Source organism: Patagioenas fasciata, chromosome 4 (genome assembly GCF_037038585.1).
Source record: "Patagioenas fasciata isolate bPatFas1 chromosome 4, bPatFas1.hap1, whole genome shotgun sequence".
NCBI classification, from domain to species: Eukaryota; Metazoa; Chordata; class Aves; order Columbiformes; family Columbidae; genus Patagioenas; species Patagioenas fasciata.
The window spans coordinates 10,653,871-10,673,074 of NC_092523.1; the positions used below are offsets into that span (position 1 = coordinate 10,653,871).

General features: G+C 36.7%; 1 protein-coding gene across 2 annotated transcripts in view; it reads left to right on the forward strand.

Moving 5' to 3' along the window:
• Positions 1-18,378, forward strand: part of GRK4 (G protein-coupled receptor kinase 4) — a 45,650-nt gene extending 27,272 nt beyond the window's left edge. The window contains exons 10-16 of one of the 2 annotated variants that reach the window (XM_065836869.2): positions 5,350-5,387; positions 7,780-7,869; positions 8,401-8,609; positions 9,447-9,584; positions 10,210-10,347; positions 12,456-12,578; positions 14,031-18,378. In XM_065836869.2, the coding sequence (XP_065692941.1) occupies positions 5,350-5,387; positions 7,780-7,869; positions 8,401-8,609; positions 9,447-9,584; positions 10,210-10,347; positions 12,456-12,578; positions 14,031-14,084 (790 nt within the window). In that variant the 3' untranslated portion in view covers positions 14,085-18,378. Of the gene's footprint in view, positions 1-5,349; positions 5,388-7,779; positions 7,870-8,400; positions 8,610-9,446; positions 9,593-10,209; positions 10,348-12,455; positions 12,579-14,030 lie in introns of those variants that run through there. The other variant, XR_010651304.2, reaches the window with a different exon arrangement.
• Positions 18,379-19,204: the final 826 nt, after the last annotated feature.

Sequence of the window (19,204 nt, forward strand, 5' to 3'; positions counted from 1 at the left end):
CTCTTTTCTGTCTCCGTACATACATCATTTAACCCCTGGCATACATTAATATTGCAGAACAAGAAAAATGAACTTGATGGTGGACCAAGAACTAATACCAAGTACCACTTGTTTTCAAAGAAAATTTAAAGTATAATCCTGCATAACTTTAATATGATGAGTCTTAGTCTTTTCCCTCTCCCATATACAAGACCCACACCCACACAGCAGAGTGTGTCAGAACCACAGAGTAAATCAGGCTTATGCTGGTGGTTGTATGTGGTTCCCTAAAGAATTTGGCTGATCCTGCAATGTTACACAGTGTGTTTTGACACGCATGTAGGAGGGAAGCAAGGATGAATGGTTTCATCAGCTACAAGTAGGTCATTTCACAATGCCCAAGTGAAAACAAACTTGATTGTTTAAAATACAAAACAACAACAAAAAACCCCAAACAAAACAACAAAGTACCCACAGTCCTTGTGTTTAAACCCAACTTGTTAGCTATTTGCCTACAACAAGACCTTCAAACATGTATGTCAAATCCTGGTGCAGATCTCTGTCTGCAATTCCAGACCTTGGGGCGGTCGTGGTATCTTCTGGCGTGATCTTGATGTCTAGATCTCTGCCCTGTTTTGTGCTATTACATAATCTGTTTCCAATCATTATGAATTTGCATGACCTTAAATTTATGAGTGAGGAAAAAAATAGTTGCACAACCAACTCTGAGTAAAATTACCTCTTCATTAAAATAATGGGAATTACTTTTAGTCTTCTGTTCATAATAAACTGAAGGACCAAGCGACAGTTACCTGTATGTGTGTTAGTAACGGAATAATTTGTATGCTTGGAGGAAAAAGGGCTAATGTTTAATCATTATACCTGAAGACGTTATTTAAACAATCCAGTATAGGATGTACTAAGGGAGTTCCTGCCCAGTATGTAAACAGATGAAAAGAGACTCTGATTATACCATGTCAGCTCAGCTACGCTTGAGTACTAAAACTAGAAATTTTGGATAATTTTAACCTCTCTGTAGAATCACTTTCAGCCCTGTGCTTTTTAATATCAAATGACCAATGTTTTGTAAAACGAAGTCCTGTTTCTTCTCTTTTGCTAGTCATAGTTTTTTTTCCTGATGATCTTGATTTGATTTTTCCATATATATTGCTTTTTGTATCATGCATTTAGGAGTGTAGTTGTAAATCTTACAGTTTTAAAGTTAAGAAGCCAAACCAGCTGGTCGTGGAAGTCTTCAGAATATCACCAATTCCAGTGATCAGTTACACAATCAAAATTCTCTGTCAAGCATCTTAATGGAAATGCATTTAAGCAGCATTGCAATGAGTAGGTATGCTTAGTGAAACAGAAAGCTTGGGAAAATTTACCATAATAATTTTATTTTCAGCAAAGAAGTTGTGCTGGTAGCCTCCAGTCTTAATGTTGATGTGGAGGAAAGAACATAATGAAGCAGATTTTCATTGATTCAATGATTTATTTTTTCCAAATTATGGTAACTTGTATTTTTCATTCTCTGGGGCAAGAAAATACAGAAGGAATGTTTTTTTTCTTATTTTGCTGTCATTTTGAAAGCTCTTAGTACTGGTAGGACACTGAATTTCTGAAATTGGAACTTGTTCTTTTTCTGGTCAACATATCTCAAGATTTATTTCTGTTTCTCAGCTTTAAAGGAGTTTTAAACTCTTTTTAGACAAATAATTTCAACTGTTAAAGGAGACTTTAATTCTGTGACATATACTGTTATAAAATATTTTCTTGAGAACATATTTTTGTGACTATCCATCTGTATATTTGCAGTACAGAGTGCCATAGAGGCAATGTAAGAAGGGAAATTTAGAGCTTCTGAAAACAGAATTCTTTGGTGCAGACAGGTGTCAGCAGATGGCAGTGAAATCAGTTCATCTTACCAGTTTGTTCAGTTCTAGAATGGTAGTTTTAATCTGAGCCAGTCGTGTTAAAATTTGTTATAAATTTATTATATTTGGAATGTGTTGCCATCAGTAGCAAAACACCTCATAAAGCAGAAAAACTAGGCCCAACTTTCCTCCCTGTTAACACCATTCTTTTATTATGTGTTTCATATGTCTTATCCTGGTTATTACTGAATTTGAAGCCCCTGGAGTCAGTTGTGCCATTTTGTTAGCGGGGTTCCTGCTGGACTCAGAGAACAGGTGCAGAGCTGGGGGGAGGCCCTGGGAGAGCAGCTGAGCCTGTTTGCTTGTTCAATAGGAGCTTGTGAAACTATCTGTAACTTGCCATATGTTGCTGACATTAGAAAAGTAAGCAAACAGACAGGATCAGGCAGTAGTGGAGCTATTAATCCATCTGCTACATGAAAAGTGTGATTATATGCAGAGTAAAGTCAGGATTGGCATAAGGCAGAGTGGTGAACAAGCGCCTGCTTTCCAAAATGGACTTAATTGCTGGAGTTTTCCTGCAGGAGTTTCCTGACAGTGTTTTTCATCCTCAAATACGTAGATTTTCCTCACAAACTCATGCAGGTGCCCATACTGCTGCTGGATGTGCCTGGAAGGTCAAAGATCAGGCTCAAAGCCCTGTCGAAGTTGTAGGGGATAAACCCAAGTAGCTCCTCACCTGCCTCGTGTAGACATCTTCACAGCAAAATCCCTTGAAGGACTTTTATCCAGACATTTTCTTTGTAGGAACTGTTTTCAGTTTTGGGCCCCTCATCATAAGGAGGACATGAAAATACTAGGGAGAGTGCAGAGGAGGTGACGAAGCTGGTGTGAGGGGCCTGGAGCACAAGTGTGATGAGGAGCAGCTGAGGGAACTGGGGCTGTTCAGCCTGGAGAAAAGGAGGCTGAGGGGAGACCTTATCACTGTCTGCAACTGCCTGAAAGGAGGTTGGAGCATGGAGGGGGTTGGTTTCTTCTCCCAAGTAGCAAGTGACAGGACAAGAGGAAATGGCCTCAAGTTGCACCAGGGAGGTTTAGACTGGATATTAGGAAAAGTTTCTTCATAGAAAGGGTTGTCAGGCACTGGAACAGGCTGCCCAGGGCAGTGCTGGAGTCACCATCCCTGGAGGTGTTTAAAAGGCGTTTAGATGAGGTTCTTAGGGACATGGTTTGGTGCTACAGTTAGGTTGTAGATGAACTCTGATCCTGAGGGTCTCTTCCAACTGAAATGATTCTTTGATTCTAAGGCTGGTAGAAGCTATAGCACAAATAGACTAGTGCTTGTTGAGTCCAATTTAAAATAATTAAAGAAAAGTTAGATAAAAATTAACATTCTAGTTTCATGAACTTTGCAGTCCTCTAGCCTTTCTCTGCTTCATAAGAGAAAGCTGCCACCTCTGTTGCTAGAGTTGTATTGCTAGCTCTCGTTCTGAGCTTGGCTTTCAGCTCAAGTCCCTGTTATCCAGTGCAGGACCTGTGTCTGTGTCTTCCAGCAGAAACTCTGACTTTTGCCTCTGGTGGAAGAGGAAGGCAAGAGGAAGAAGGCTGATACCCCAGAGCTAGAACTTAGAGCTGAGCGCTTCCAAAAACTGACTTCTTTACAAACCACTAGGCCTAGAAACTAATAGCATTAAAGAGATGGAATTTTGTCTAGAAACAAGTTTTACTATTGACTGACCAAAATCATGTCAGAACAGAATTAGCTTCTATTAAGCAGCGGATGTTGCTAGTAAGTCTTAGGTTTTAAGTTAGGCTTTAATTAGCCTTTTGGAAGTGGAACTCTTTAAACTTGTTTACTTGAGTTAACCTGAACCAAACACCTTATAATCCTTGAATGGGTTGGGTTGGAAGGGACCTTAAAGATCATCTAGTTCCAACCCCTCTGCAATGGAGAGCACACGTTATGTGCTTTAAAGTACATGTGCTTCTACCTGAAGTTTGAGCTGAATTTTCTTTGACTTTTTGATACTGTTGGTTTGTTTTGTTTTTTAACTCTGATCTCTCCTGATTTCTCTGGTATTTTAATCTCATGTCTAACGTTACACAATTTACATCATGGGGACTGTCTAGAATTTGAAGTATTCGAAGCAAAGCATCTTTATGCAGTTGATCTCATGAAATAATGAAACTGTAACATACTTCAGACCATCAATTTATCAGTATGGGGGGAAAAAACATACTGATTTATTTGTGAAAAAGATATGTGTGTGTATATTTCTCTGTCATTTTGAATGTAAATTCTAGTGTCATTCTTCCTTCTTCTTTTATATTATTCAGTCTTTTCTGCTTGTATATGAATAACTGTTCTTGTCACAACTGTACACATACCTGTATATGTACATATTATTTTTAATAATCTATTCCAGTAATAACTTAATCTTTAGCCAAGTACTGATTTTTGCTTGTCTGTTTCTCATCTTGTGATATTTATGATGGAATAAATCTAAGAGACTGTATTGCAGTCCACAGAAAGTATTTCTGATGCATATCACAATTATATACATAATATACATTAAGTATTTTATACATATATTCCATGCATGTAGACATATGTATATATAAAATAGGAATGTTCTCAGTAGAATCTGCTAGAAGATAAATCCTAGAAGTAGCCTCTGAACAGCTTCTGATTCAGCTTCAGTGACCCCCAAATGTTTGGAGGAAAATCCAAATTTCTCTTTGAGTTTCTTCTTTTGTTCTTAAAGTAAAAATATACAAAATGATTCCTATAAAATACAGAACTGCAACACTGAATTAATTGCCCTTTTACTATTTCTGGAGTCTTGCTAGCATTTAATAGCTAAAAAATGTTTCATGTGAAACTTTGTTTACAGAAAAGTAGTTGCAACTCTTAGAAAACTGATTGCAAAGGATCCTAGATAGATGAAGTGTCTGGTAGCCTTTAGAGGCTGTACATCCAAATTAAAAGAATGGAGTTTCAATGGATGATGTTAAGCCTGTGCTTAGTCTTGGGAATATTACTCTCTGTTGATATTCTGACACCCTGAAGTGGAATGTGGCAAGGGGTCAGCATCAAAGTGCAGCAAGCGCTGATGTGTTTTGCCATTGTGGAGCTGTATGGCTGATGCTCTCAGCAGAAATGTCTTTCATTTGTGAGCACAAATTTGGGTGTAAGTTGGTGGTTTTTCATGTCAGAATTTTAATGTAAAGGAAGTTTCTCTTCTGTGAAATATTAATTGGTGTTCTTAGTATAGATGGATTAGAGTGTTGGGAAAATACAGATCTCTAATTGTGTGGTTAAACCATTTGTATCATAGGTCCTCAGCTTCACAACCTTTTTTGTATATAGGTGGAAACTGGAAAAGTTGGTTTAATCGAAACCAAGAAGCCTTATGTTGCCTCAGTTGCACTTGATGACGGCTAATAATTTTGCCTTTGTATAATTCACATTTATATTTTGTTTAATTTGTAGAGACTTGAAACCTGAGAATATACTTCTTGATGACTGTGGTAAGCAAAAATTAAAATTAATTTTAAAATTGGGAATTAAAAATCTAATTAATACTGTGCCAGAAATCCAAGGGATTCCTTCATGATAAAAGGGACCTGACTGACAAATGTTAACTTTACTTAGGAAAGAAAACCCTTGCTTTTTAGAAAGTAGGGGAAGATACTGGGTCTTCGAGGGAGGACGATGATGTTTGAGGGGTCAATTTCCCACCTTAAAATGGCTTCTTTTCTCTTTGGCTCCTCTGTCTCCCCCTTCTCTGTAATTTAAGATGGCTAAAACTTCTGTTTGGATTTGTTCTCTTTTCTTTTACTACAGAAACAGATTTGTTAGATGTGGGGCCAGGTTTTTACTTAGTAAACTATAATGTTTAAGTAATAAAGACAAAAAGAAATCTGAAGCATCTCTGTTTTAACATTTCGACTAGAACAGGTCTGATGGTCACTGATGCATACTTGGCTGTAAGGAATCAAGGAAGTACAAACAATATGAAGAAATGTTTGTAGTTTTTTGTTTTTTCAAAGCCAAATTAATTTTCCTTAATGGCTTTGTATAAAATTTATCAGAATCTTTTGAACTCACTGTAGAACATGTGCAGCAATTACCTTCTTCTAAGCTGCGGGTGAATATTACCGGTTTGTTCTTGTAATTGCCGAGTATTTTGATTAAGGAAAAACTGGGATTGAAGTCATTAGCACAATATTTATTTTTAAAGCCAGCATGTTCTGACTGATAAATTTCTGAAAAGGTGATGCCTGGGAGAAGTTCTTCTCCAAAACCTAAAGCTTTGCTAGACATCAAATGCATTCTTTAATTTTTCTCTCCAGCAATATGTTGAAAAAGCCAAAAGCTTCTTTGAGGAAAAAATGAAGCCTTGCAGGACTGCACTCGAATGCTTGCTTTCTGCCAGGGATATTCTGATCTTGTTCCAGACAGCAGAAGGAACTAATTAGAAAATCGCTTCAGGAGCTCAGATCCTGCACTTGAAAAGGGGTTCATCCGATGTCAGGGCATAGAAGAGCATCTGAATGTATTTAAAATAGCATTTGCTGCTGAAGAGTGTTTAGTTATTTCCAACCAGTATGCAGAGTGACACTTGATTTTCTTCACTCTCTCTCCTACCCCTTCATTATCTATCACAAGTAAATATTAAAATAATATGCAATTAACTAACATTGATGCTGTAGAGGTTTTTGAGTGACAGACAATATATGCACCAAGGACACTCGGGCATTGGAATGGGCTGCCCAGAGAGGTGATGCAGTGTCTGCTCTTGGTGGCTTTTAGACAAGAACTTTAAAAGCCTTGAACACTTTGGGCTGACTGCTTGCTCAGAAGATTGCACTAGAGACTTTCTGATGTCCCTTCCAGCCTGAATAATTTGTGAATCTGTGATGTTTCTGTAAATGACAGTGCCCCTGTCCTTATGTGCAGTATTAGAAATATGTTTGCGGTTTGGTTGTGTGATTCCCCTCCCTCCCCCCACTGCCCCAAAACTTTCTACTACAAATAATTGACAATTCTGTTTTGAAATGGAGCTGAAAATGTAGTTACCCTTTCTTCTGTCTAGCCTTCCATATTTTTATTAAGAAAGTACCTTATGTTTGTTTAGTTGGTTTTTATTAGAATCATGTCAATACAATTCTTGCCTTGAACTGGCTTGAATCAATTGCTGTTGCATCTGTGGAGCAAAGCGCTGTATCTGTCCATGGGAGTGTGAGGGAGGCTGGGGTGAAATGATTCCATTGCCCTTCCTGGACTGTTTCCCCCATCTGAGCAGTGTTGTTCATGACAAATTCTAATCTTCCACCAGACTGCTTCTATGTTATATGTACTAGTGTAAATGCCGTGTGTAATAGGAAAGGCAATCAACTTAAGAATTTTGGCTAATAAAGCATTGTTAGGGTGCTTTATCAGAAGAAAACCTCAGTGCAGGCTACAGTTTTCTCGTATTTAGAGAAATGGAGAAAATTCTGATGTTTCGTTACAAAGTCAAAATGCCAAATGTTTGTGACAGGAATACAGAATGAAACAATGTGTCTGATGCACAGATACAGATTTGAAATGAGCAGTCGTCATTTCTGTTTGTCCTGGAGTAGCAGCCTGTGCCATAGTTAGGAATTAGAACACTTAACAGGGTTTTGGAGTTTTTAAAATTTTTGTATGACCTTCAGCAGTTCAGTTACATCTGTGCCTCTCTTCCTTTGTGTATTTAAGGAAGGGTTGAATTATGATAAATCACTCCTTTCTAGTTAAGTTAAATAAACTTTGTATATATGAATGTTTTTATGTTTTGGGGTGTTTCTTTGAGGTATGCTACAGAAATTTTTTATTTTAGAAGTGATGATACTTTATTATTTGCTGACCGTGTACGATTTATTTTAACATAAATAGGACATATCAGAATTTCAGATCTTGGATTAGCTGTGCAGATTCCAGAAGGAGAAACAGTCCGAGGACGGGTCGGGACCGTTGGTTATATGGGTATGTAAAGTATCCTTTCCTAGTTATGTTTTACTGCAGAATTTGCTTTGTGAATATGACTTGTCCGATGAACCACATTGAACCTGGATTATTTACTAAACTAATGGGAAGAAATGTTACAATATGTGGTGATGTTACTAGTCTATTGTAAGCCTACTGATAAACTTGAAAATTTAAGTCTGGAAAGCATCTAATTTTTTCTGAGAAAGCATCTAATTTTTTCTGAGATTCAAAGAGATTTAGGTTCACAGGTAAGTAGAGGAATTACTATGACAACACCTTTATATCTGTGCTTTGGAAAAACTTCATTCTCAGTTTGTAAACAACTGATCCTCAGAGTTAAAGAGCTAAAGTGCTTCTCTTGGATATAAACAGAATCCTTGCTGAAGAAATGAACATTTCTTCAAAGTACGGAGGAATTACACAAAGATCTCTGCACAAAGCCAAAAGAGTACCTGGGAGTTTTTTCAATATTTAATTAGTCAATTGAAAGACAATTGTCATGGATGTTCCTTTGTTTTTGTTTTGTAGCTCCAGAAGTGCTCAAAAATGAAAAGTATACATTCAGCCCGGATTGGTGGGGCCTTGGGTGCTTGATTTATGAAATGATTGAAGGACAGTCTCCATTCAGGAAGCATAAGGAAAGGGTCAAACGGGATGAGATTGATCGAAGAGTAAAGGAAGACCAGGAAACGTATTCAGACAAGTTCTCAGAGGATGCAAAATCCATCTGCAGGATGGTGGGTGAAGAGACATAGAGGTTTGAAAATTAAATTTCTAGTTCTTTTTAAGAGGTGAACTACTTTATTTTAACATCTTCTACTGAGTATTTTTCAAAACTGGATTTTTTTACATCTTTCTTTGGTTCAAATGGAAGTGTGTGATTGTCCATGAATTGTTAATTATCAAACGTTGAGAATTCAGACCTTCTTTCAAGATGAAGGAAGGCTGCATAAATTTATTTTTCATCACGTGAATGAGAAGATCCAGTAGTCCTTGGATGATGTGTAATTAGAGAGTACAATAGCATGCTCAACTTTGTTACTGCATGGGGAGAAGTGGCAGACTAATATACTGATTTTCTTGCCTAAAAGTCTTTATGAGACTACAGCTTTTTTTTTTTTTTTTATCTTGCAGGTTCTTAAATTTAGTTAGAGATGCGTCTATACAGAAATCTTCAAAAGATTTCTTTCCAAGTTTATGCAAAATATGTGTATTACTTAAGCCCACCGGAAAAAAAAAAGTAAATCTGTATTTCCTGAAAGGAAAGTCCACTGCAAAGTCTGTACTGTAAAATCTATTCAGCATGGCATCAATTACATTCATTTCATATAACTTTGGGTGTAATCTTGAAACGATCTACTTTCAGGGCTTCTTTTGTCTACTGAAAATCTTTTTGCTCCTAGGATGCTCTAGTTTTGGTTTCCAGTTCATTTTGCTACCGTGATAAATTTCATCCAATAAAAGGCCAAGTAACAAAATAAACTCACAGAAAGATATTGTATCTAGATTTTATTTTCTTTTTGAATTCTGGGATTATATCACTGGATCAGCCTGTTTTCTCCTTATCTTTGCAGTTACTTGCTAAAAATCCAGGGGAACGACTAGGTTGCACTGAAGAGGGAGCTGCCATTGTAAAGCAACATCCTATTTTCAAGAACATTAACTTCAAGAGACTGGAAGCTAACATGTTAGAACCTCCATTCTTGCCAGATGTAAGTAGGTGAGACAGATTTGATTAGTATCTAAAAAGGCAAGAACTGTCATGATTCTATGTCAGCGATCATGTGAACTCCGGAGAAACTTGAAAGTTGGTTAAACTGGCAGGAGAATGCCATCGTAGCTATTGATAGCTGGTTGTTTTGTGGCGTTTCGTCTGAGATCACAAGGCAATTTAAATCAGTGATATTGCTCAAGGGACCTTTGCAGCTGATTTCTTAGCTCTCAAAGTCTACTTCCCTAGCTCAGATGCTGAACAAATGAAAATGAGCTTTAAAGAAATTACTCTGGAGTTGAAAGGAGGGTTACAGAGGATGAGTGAATCATGACAATCATTAAGAAATCCAGAGAAGTTGCATGCTGTTTCTCGTTTTGATATTTCTTTTCTGTTACTTACAGGGTGGATGGATTTGCTCAGGTGCCTTAGGAAGAAAGTCTTATAAGACTTTGCATTTCTGTTGTGCAGTGTAGTGTAATTTGGTGAACAGCAATATGAAATAGAAAATTGCAAGCATTTTTCTCCCCCTTTGCTCATCTAGAAAAGAAAAGAAAACAAAACCAACACACAAAAACCTCCAAGCCCCCAAAACCTTAATGAAACAATCTTGTGTTGTACTGCAGCCACGTGCCGTGTATTGTAAAGATGTCCTGGATATAGAGCAGTTCTCAACAGTAAAAGGAGTGAACCTGGATACTACAGATGATGACTTCTATTCCAAATTTGTTACGGGTTGTGTCTCAATCCCTTGGCAAAATGAGGTATTGTATCTTTCATAGAAGATTATTTTCTTTAGCATAGAAGATTTAATAAGGGATATAGTAGTGTGGCGAGGTGTAAAGAAGTTTCTCCTTTAGACTTCTTTGCTGAGAGACTTCAGAAGAAAGCTTGTCCCAAAACAACTTGCTAAAAATGGAAGTCTGGCATCTTGTCATCATAGATACAGCATACAGAATAGCATTTAGCACCAGCATGACAACATTTTCCTTGTTCTTCTGTCACACATTACTCAATATTGGTGTTCTTAGGAGAGGTCTAGAATGCCCATTTGCTTTTGAATACTTTGAATAGCACAGTGCAAGCTGTTTGTGGATCGTGCCTGTAGATCAATAGAGTATCCAAGTGACACAGTAATTCAGAACTGCAGATTCACTTTTTCTAAGGTTTCAAAACAAACAGTTCAACATCAATTGAGTCAGACTTTCTCTTAAAGATTTTTCATCTCCCTAGTGAATGAGTATTCTAGTGTTCTTCATGGAGTACTAGAATTTTGCTGCCTCTGCATGCAGTTCAGTCTATATTTAGGAAATTCAAATCTTCCTTATTTCAGGAAGAGCACACAGTAACAATTATTTAAAATCATAGTTCTTGTTATGAATGCCTTCCCCCTATTATAAGATGTTCATAGCTTTCTGAAGTTAGTATTGTCTTGAATTCTACTAGTGTAGTTTCTTTGCCAAGTGTGATTGGTTTTTAATTAAAGATTGATCATAAAAGATGAACAATTTCTGAACAAGTCAGAGAAAAAAGTACACTCCCTTTTGCCTTTTTTTTTTTTGCATTACATGAAGAAGGAGATTTGAAAGGTGTCACCTGACATGGCAAGTCTTCTCTAAGAAGCAGTGAACCTTAGGCTGTTGGAGAAATAAATATTTCCTATGCTGTGTTGCAATTCTGAACTTCAGAATATGATCCAGTTATTAAGCACTGCAGCTTAATATCTCTTAACTCCACATGAAGGGACAAAGTTGAATGTAGTTGTGAAATTCTGCTGATGGTAATTCCTCCTTTTCAAGGAATAACTGTGCAGACGTCATTTTACATTTTTGCTTGTATTTCCTTTTAATTCACGTAACTGAGGTTTCCCTCAAATCTTTGCTCTCAGTCTCTTAAGAATTACTTCTCTCCTCCCATAATTTACCTGATGCCATGGTTTATAACGAAAGCAGACCACATTTCTTCTCATTCCTTTTCATGTCCTCTCTCTCCCCCTCTCCAAGGTGCATGCCTGTTATGATAGATGTGTGTCAGTGGTCTGCAGAGATATCTGCCAGCTACATGTGGGCATGAGCCACTCTCGCACTGCTCAACATGCCTCTGTGATACATTTTGGCATTTCTTCTTTTTGCTGTCCTTTCTGCACCCAGTAATTGTGGTTTTTAATTATTTTGTTTTCTGTGTACACGAACACAGATTATTTCAAAAGCCCTTGCTTCTCTCCAGAGACCTGTCTTTTTTTTTTCCCCCTTGAAGTATTACCTTCCTTATCTCATTGATTGCCTTATTTCTAATTATGGTATGTTAGTTGTGTTTTGGTAAGACGGTTGCCCAAAACACCAGGATGATATTTAAATTATTGTGGTCAGACATCAGCTGCTTTTTCCCCAAGAGTGCAGTTTGTCTCTTGTGTAAAAATATCGTCCCAATACTATGCAGGTATTCAGCACAGAATAATAATTTCTCCTACTCAGTGTCATGTGTATTAATAAAGTTCAGTCTGGGGTATAAAGATGTTATATTTGGTAGGGTAGACTACTCTGAAATGAGCAGAATAGATAAAAGGAAAATCAATTTCTGATTCTAAAATCTGCTTATTGCATCGTGGGCAGAAGAAATACCTTAGGAAAGCAAGGGAACATCTGAGTACTCATCTACATAGACCTCCCCGTGCTATTCTGTAGTTCACTGCCTGCACGAGGAGAGTTAATGGAGACTTTGTGCCTTCCTTCATGAAGCTCTGTGAGAGGTGTAGTTTGGCTGATTAATTTGTAAGTTGTTGGGAGTACCCAACCAGAGTAAACAGATAATACATGGAACTTGTTTGAGAGCCTTGTATGGATATTTCATTTATATTTCATATGTTTCCAAGATGATTGAAACGGGATGCTTTGAAGATATCAATGCATATGAAACCGATGGTACTGTGTCACCAGACAGAGAGAGGTCTCCTAAACCAAAGAGGGGCTTCTTTCACAGACTTTTTAGTGGAGAGGTAAGGATATTTATTTTCTTTCATAAGAAAATCACTATTTAGACCGGAACATCTATATTTTTTATCTTACTTTGTGATAGGAAAAACAAGTTGGTTGTTGAACACTGAAACTAATGGAATCTGGTTTAGTATGGCTTTTGCCCCTGGACTGCATTTCAGAAACCCTATAACTCCTGGAGGTTTTACTCTGCATCTTTCTGTCTTCCTCTAGTGTCTGCTAGCTGTTACCTGGGGAAAAGGCAGTGTGGGCTGGGGACAGATCTGCTCTAGATCTTCTTTCCTACAGATATTAATTTGGGTTTTGCTCCTTATGTTGTTTGCCAGTTCTTATAAAAAACTCCTGGGGAGATGAATTTAGAGATAATTGAGCCCCGCTCTGTGAAAACTCAAATAAAATTGACTAATGAACTCGGAATTAGGTGTAGTGGACCAATGCAGCTCCTAGGACTCGCTCCTTTAGAAAGCTGGGCTCACAATGAACCATTCTAATGTATTAAGCAAATAAGTAAAAATATCCCCTAAGTGACTGATAATTGTTTACATAGCTTCTGATAATGCAGAGCTTTTTCTTAGCCACACGACTTCTACATTTTAGTAAACATTTGGAGGCACATGAATTGAGTACTTACCACCTAAAAGACACATGGTGTGTTGTCCTTGTTTCTAAGTCATGAGAAACAGGCTATTTGTAAAGGTTTTCAGTTGAAGATGTATGCAATTCTGCTTGCTCAGTATGCCTGCACTTAGAGTGGAAGTATCTTAAGAAGCATGAGTATATTCCAGTAGAGAACACTTCAGTAGAACTTTCTTTTACTTTTAAGCAGAAATGGAATTTTAAAATTGCTAAGAGCATATCATTAAGCAGCCACAACAGGGCCATGTATTAAAATTGCATGAAGGTATTTTTTGTCATCAGCTGGTAATTCACTTCTCTAAAATGGTACATTGCTAATGGAATGTATAATAGTACTGACATTTTTAGTTCACCTTTTCAAATTCACTTTTCCCCCATTTACAGTAATGGAATGGTTAAGTGTACTAATAATCTCGCATAGCTAAAGTTAAATCTTTTGTCTTACTGTAGTCTTTTCAAGCTGAATCAGCAAAGCTCATACTGTCCCAAGATATGGTTCTATGTATTTAGAAAGAGTCCTAAAAAAATTAATACAGCTTGAGTGCCTTCAGTTGATTTTGAAGTAATAAGACTGCAGTTAATTGTTCTGTGAAGTTAAAAGAAGGAACGATCTTAAGGTTAAATGAAACTTTAATGACTTGAGACTTGGATTTGGCTTGTAGTTTCCTTTGATTTTCCCAAAGCATTTACTTTGTATGGAGTAAAATGTGCTGGAAAAAGAGCCACCCCATTCTCCCCCAGCCTTTCTGTGCCCCATAAAACACACACACCAACAGTGTCAGTTCTGCAGCTGATTGTCTCTTTATCTTCTCTTGCAGGTCTGCTTTAAATCTGATTGCAGTGATGATGAGCCGGAGTCCTCCAGACTTTAAATCATTTTATTCTCATCAGAAAGGATGAGAAAACTTTAAATGTTTTATATCTCTGTAGCAAAGTGTATTATATATATTTTTTATCTGAGTTCAAGGATTTTTGTACATTTGTACTTCATTTGTTTTAAGATGTATATTTTCACTAAAGCTTAATTGTACAAAAAGCAATGAGTGCCATTTGAGTGAGTGTGTTTCTGTATGTATTTGATTTATCTTGAAATTTTTTTTTCCACAGTGAAATGAATCTAGACATACTACAAGGATTTTAAAGCACAGAGATAATATCTATGGCATCAATGTAACTTGGCTTTATCTGCTCCTGGTAAAACTCTTCCTCCTCATTAGAATCTTTATTAACCAGTTTCCTTACCAGTAAAATTGCTATACTGATAAAGTTCATAATTCTGGTATTATCCAGCAGCGTGGCAGTGCTATTACCTAATGTATCTCTCAAGCAACTGCGAAGGAGAAAAAGGAATTCAGTGCACTGTTGCCAGCTATTATGAATTGCTCTTTACTGTCTGGCTCTGTAGAATGTCTTTTTGTATTCCTATATATAGAGAATTCTGAACATTTAGATTAATCCTGTAACAAACTGTATTACGTATTCTTCTCCTTTCTACCCATCTTACACATGCTCTCCAGACAGTTTCTTGGCGAGGATCATGCAAGTGGAGCTATGCCAAAAATTCACAACTATATTTTGAGTACTTGGTTGTCTTTACTAAAAGGATTTCTTTTTACCTGTGGGGACACCATTTTATTTTCTTACGTAAATGAAATTGTTTACAACTCCATGTAGGGTGTTTTAGTTTTATAATGGGTTAAAAAAGAAAGCATGGGCTCTTCTTACTAACCTCGTATTTGCTTATTATGTTGTAGTATGCAGTGTTGTAGAGTTTACAGCGATCACTGCCACTGAGAGAAGGACAAGGTAGTATTAAGTATCAAACTTAATTATGTAAATAATCTTTCCTTATAACCTTGAAAAGCTTAAATATTAAAACCTGCCTTTAATGATTGCTTGATGCAGCTGCGGAGCTGCTATTGAAGTTTTAGTTATGATTACCTGATGTTCATTAGTAAACATGTTTCCAGCTGCTTGAAAGCTTGTCAAACTTCGGTTCTTCTGGACTCAAACTATGCCAGACTTTATTTTGTAAAGTTTCCGATTAAACTAACCATCTGTGTATGAGAATGAATTTAGGGGACACATTTCCTTAAAAGCCTCTTCTGCTTTCAAAATTTGAGTTAGGGACTTGAAATATAATGGAATGCTCTTGGAGACTTGACTTTTATTACGTTTTCTTCTCTGTTCTGAAGATTGGTGTCCACTGAGCAGGCTTTTTTTTCCCTCTTAGATCTCTAGGGCACCAACCAGACCACACATTGTTATACACACAGAGCAACTGAATATCCCTCTACCTCAAATAAGTTTCTGCTTGCGATCCGCAGACACACTGGAAAGAAAACTTAGGCTGCTTCCGAGAAACTCACAAAATAAATTTGATACTCAAGCCTGTTGTCAGGTTTTAGTTCACGGTATTTTGTCTCTAGTAAGAAGCGTTTTAATGGTTTAGAATTTGAAAAAAGCTGGAAAAACAGTGTGTCACAGAATCCTGCTGGGGCTGTGCTGGTGTCTATCTGAAATTGTCCCTCTTGGCTAGCATGCCACAGAAATGAGGAATTAGACTTTTTTCCTGTGTCTTCTGTGCATTTTCCCCGACATCCAAAACAGCACAGAGGACAGCAAAATGACAGCTGTGGAAAGTACCGAGGGAGAAATTGATAGAGGGACTTCAGAAATATAGGAACAGAGAAATAGGGAGGTAACAAAAGTGTTTTATTAGATAAGTGCCTGCCTGGTAGGAGAAGTCACAATGTTTCTCTGATTAAGATGTTTATTTTTTTTAAGGTCTTAGATTTGCTGTTCTGAGGCAAAAGTGACTGTATTAACACCAGACATATGGGGTGACATTCTGGATTTAATACCTGCTAAGAGTAACTTTAAATTTGGGCAAGAATACCATGGACACAAGCTGAGCAATTTTTATGAAGAAAATACAGGAATTTGCTTTAACAAATAAAAAATCTTAAAGTCTATTTATCATGTATTTCAATTTTTCTTCCCATATTGGAGCGGGAGGGATCTTAATTATAAAAAGAGTAAACTCTCTTATTTTGGAGTGCTGAGATTTAACACCTATTCTCCAGGGATCCGTGAAGAAAAAAGGCTAGATGAAAAGAAAAGGGAAGTTGTTCCTAAGAAATGGTTATTTATATGTCCACTTACTTAGACAAGGAACTCCAGCCATGCAAAAAAATAGCGGAGGATTTGTTTTTATAAAACTTTATTTAGTTTCATTTCACTTTTTTTTTTTTTTCATGTTCTGAATGATACTGTTGAATTGGTTTTGAGTAACTGCATGTTTGCACAATTAGGACCTAAATTCTGTTGGTTATGGGGAGTTGGTTTGGGTTTTTGTTTGGTTGGTTGGTTTTCCCCAGTAAGCTCAATATGGCATTTTTCTGTTATAAATTTGTCCCTCCTGGCTAAGCATATAACCACATAATAATGACTAGGTATTATGTAATGTGAATCCCTGAATGAATTAGAAAAGGCAAGAAACTGGAAGGTACAGCATAACTCTCCTTATGATGGTACTTGGAGCTGAAGATGTTGCGCTGTTTCATCTGAGGTGACTAATGTTGGTTAAATGTCTTTACTGGAGTGTTAGTTGCTTGGAGATGCATTTTGAAAGCAGGGGGAAGGGAAGGAGAGGGAAGCACTTGAAAGCAAAATATTGCGGTGTGATACGGACTTTGCTCTTGATTTTTATAGAACACAACTGAGACAACGGAAAAGGCAGCAGCTTGTGTTTACTGATTATGTAGCCTTTGATTTCTGTTTAGCTGTGGGGTTGGGTTTTTTTGCCTGTTTGATTTTATTTGAAGAGCCAAGGTAAATTCTCGTCATTCAGTACAACTTCATTATACTTCCATGAATTCAGATTGTAGATCCACGTGTTAGCAGGCTTTAATAGCAGTGAGACAATCCAACAGCCCAACTGCTTTGTTCTACTGGTGCAAGATACGGAAAGATCTATGGAATTCTCTTGAGTTCCTTGCACAAAATCAACCCTCCTTTTGTGTGGCTTGTGTTTCCAAGCATTTTTGTATGTAAGTTTTAATGTCTTGTGCATACCTCATGAATCTATATATTTAGCTCAAAATTCAGAAACTGTGAAACAATGTACCAGTATCTTATTGGTTTACTTAATGCTTTTGAATGTTGTGACCAACAGAACAGGATCTTCATGCCTCAGGGTTGTTCTCTTTCTAGTAAAAAAAATGCCAACTTTTTCCAGGAGGCGTAGTGTTCATAATACAGACGGTGTTAATTTCTGGATTATAACAACCAAAAAATGGTCTCATGAGCACTTAAAAATAATTACTGTGTAACAGTAAATAGAAAAAAAAAAAAAAAAGTGGCATTTCCATAACAAAGAGAGCACTATTGACAAATCTTGGCCTTTAATAGAAGATGTTTCTATGTTTGTGGGTTTTTTTTCCAAATAATTCTTAAAACAATAGATATGAAGGTTTCTGATTATGGAAGATAGTTATCTCCAGCTCAGAATAAAATTGTCTAATTTGAGAAATCAATTATAGAAGCTATTAAAAACAACTAAAAATCCGTTTTAGAATGCACTTCAATTATATTTCAAACAGTAGTGAGGTAAGAAATTTCTCATTGCCATTTGTACAAATGGAGAATACTTGTTTACAAGTTACTGAGTCAATAGAAGTAATATTATTTTGCTTTGGTTTACAATTTAGTATTACACTAATTTAACATTGGAATCGTCACCTTCACTTTAGTACAGATTTTCAGAAAATACTTTTCTTTCAGAAGTACTCAAAGAATTGAATTAAAATTGAAAAAATAATGGAAAGCATCTTTAAGCTAAATTCATGTTTACTCTGATTTTTACGTGCCTGGCTTTATTTTGGTGATGATGTCTCTTCTGCTGAATGTACAATTCTTTTTTTTCTTAATTCTTCTTATGCTGTAACTTAGGTTTTGCACATGAGATGTAGGTAACTTTACTCATGTTCCACGTGTGTCCAGACCAGCAGAATTCTTCCCAAGTATAGCGCAGCTGACTCTTACATGTCATGTGTTAGTTCCGGTATCTCCAAACCATTGAACTGTTCTTGTATGAGCTGTTTCCCTGGATGTTCTAGCATTGTTATTCCTGAAATAAAAGCAAAACACTGCCGCATATCTCAACCACATGTATTACTGTCTAATGTGATTTATTTACCATGTCTATCATGGTAGTTGGGATAGATAAAAGAAGAATTGTAATTTCAAAAAAAAAAAAAAGTCAGAATTTGTTGAAGCAGAAGATGTATATTACATTCTGGAAGTTCTATATCAATGTAAGATTGTTTGTTACGGGAAAGAGTGCCCTGGCGCTCTTTTACTTACTCAGCTCATGCTTTATCTCATGGTCTCAATCTTGATTTCTACTTAAATTCCTCTGTGAAAAGACAGAGTTATGGGGATAGGCTGTTTTCCATTAACACATTTACTGTGATAAGACTATGAATGTGAATGCAAGATTGGTCAATAGTAGCTGTAGCTCTACTTCTCATCAGCCTTATTGTGTGTATTAAATTTTATACTATTGCCCAAGGCAACTAACCAGACTTCACTCTCCTTGAGAGAATTTATGCCTTGATATTAATTGGATTTGTGTGGGGGTGTTAGTTTTTTGTTGTTGTTGTTGTTTTGTTTTTAAAATCAAATACTTTTCAACAGTAGGCTGCTTATATTTATCCACATTTTGCCCTATTTATGCAAAAGCTTTCACTGTAATTTTATGACATGATTCAAAGGACTAAGCATTTGATCACTATACAAAACAGCTTCAAATTAAGTTACTTCAGCAATGATATAACCTTGCTGTGGCATATTGCACATTATCTGTGCGTATGTTGAACTGCCTGGTCCAGCAGTCTCATGAAGTCTATTGGATTGTTTGAGTAGTACAGTTACCTACTGAATTGTTCGTGGAAATGCAGAAATGCTGGCTGAAGTGTGGCTTTGGGAC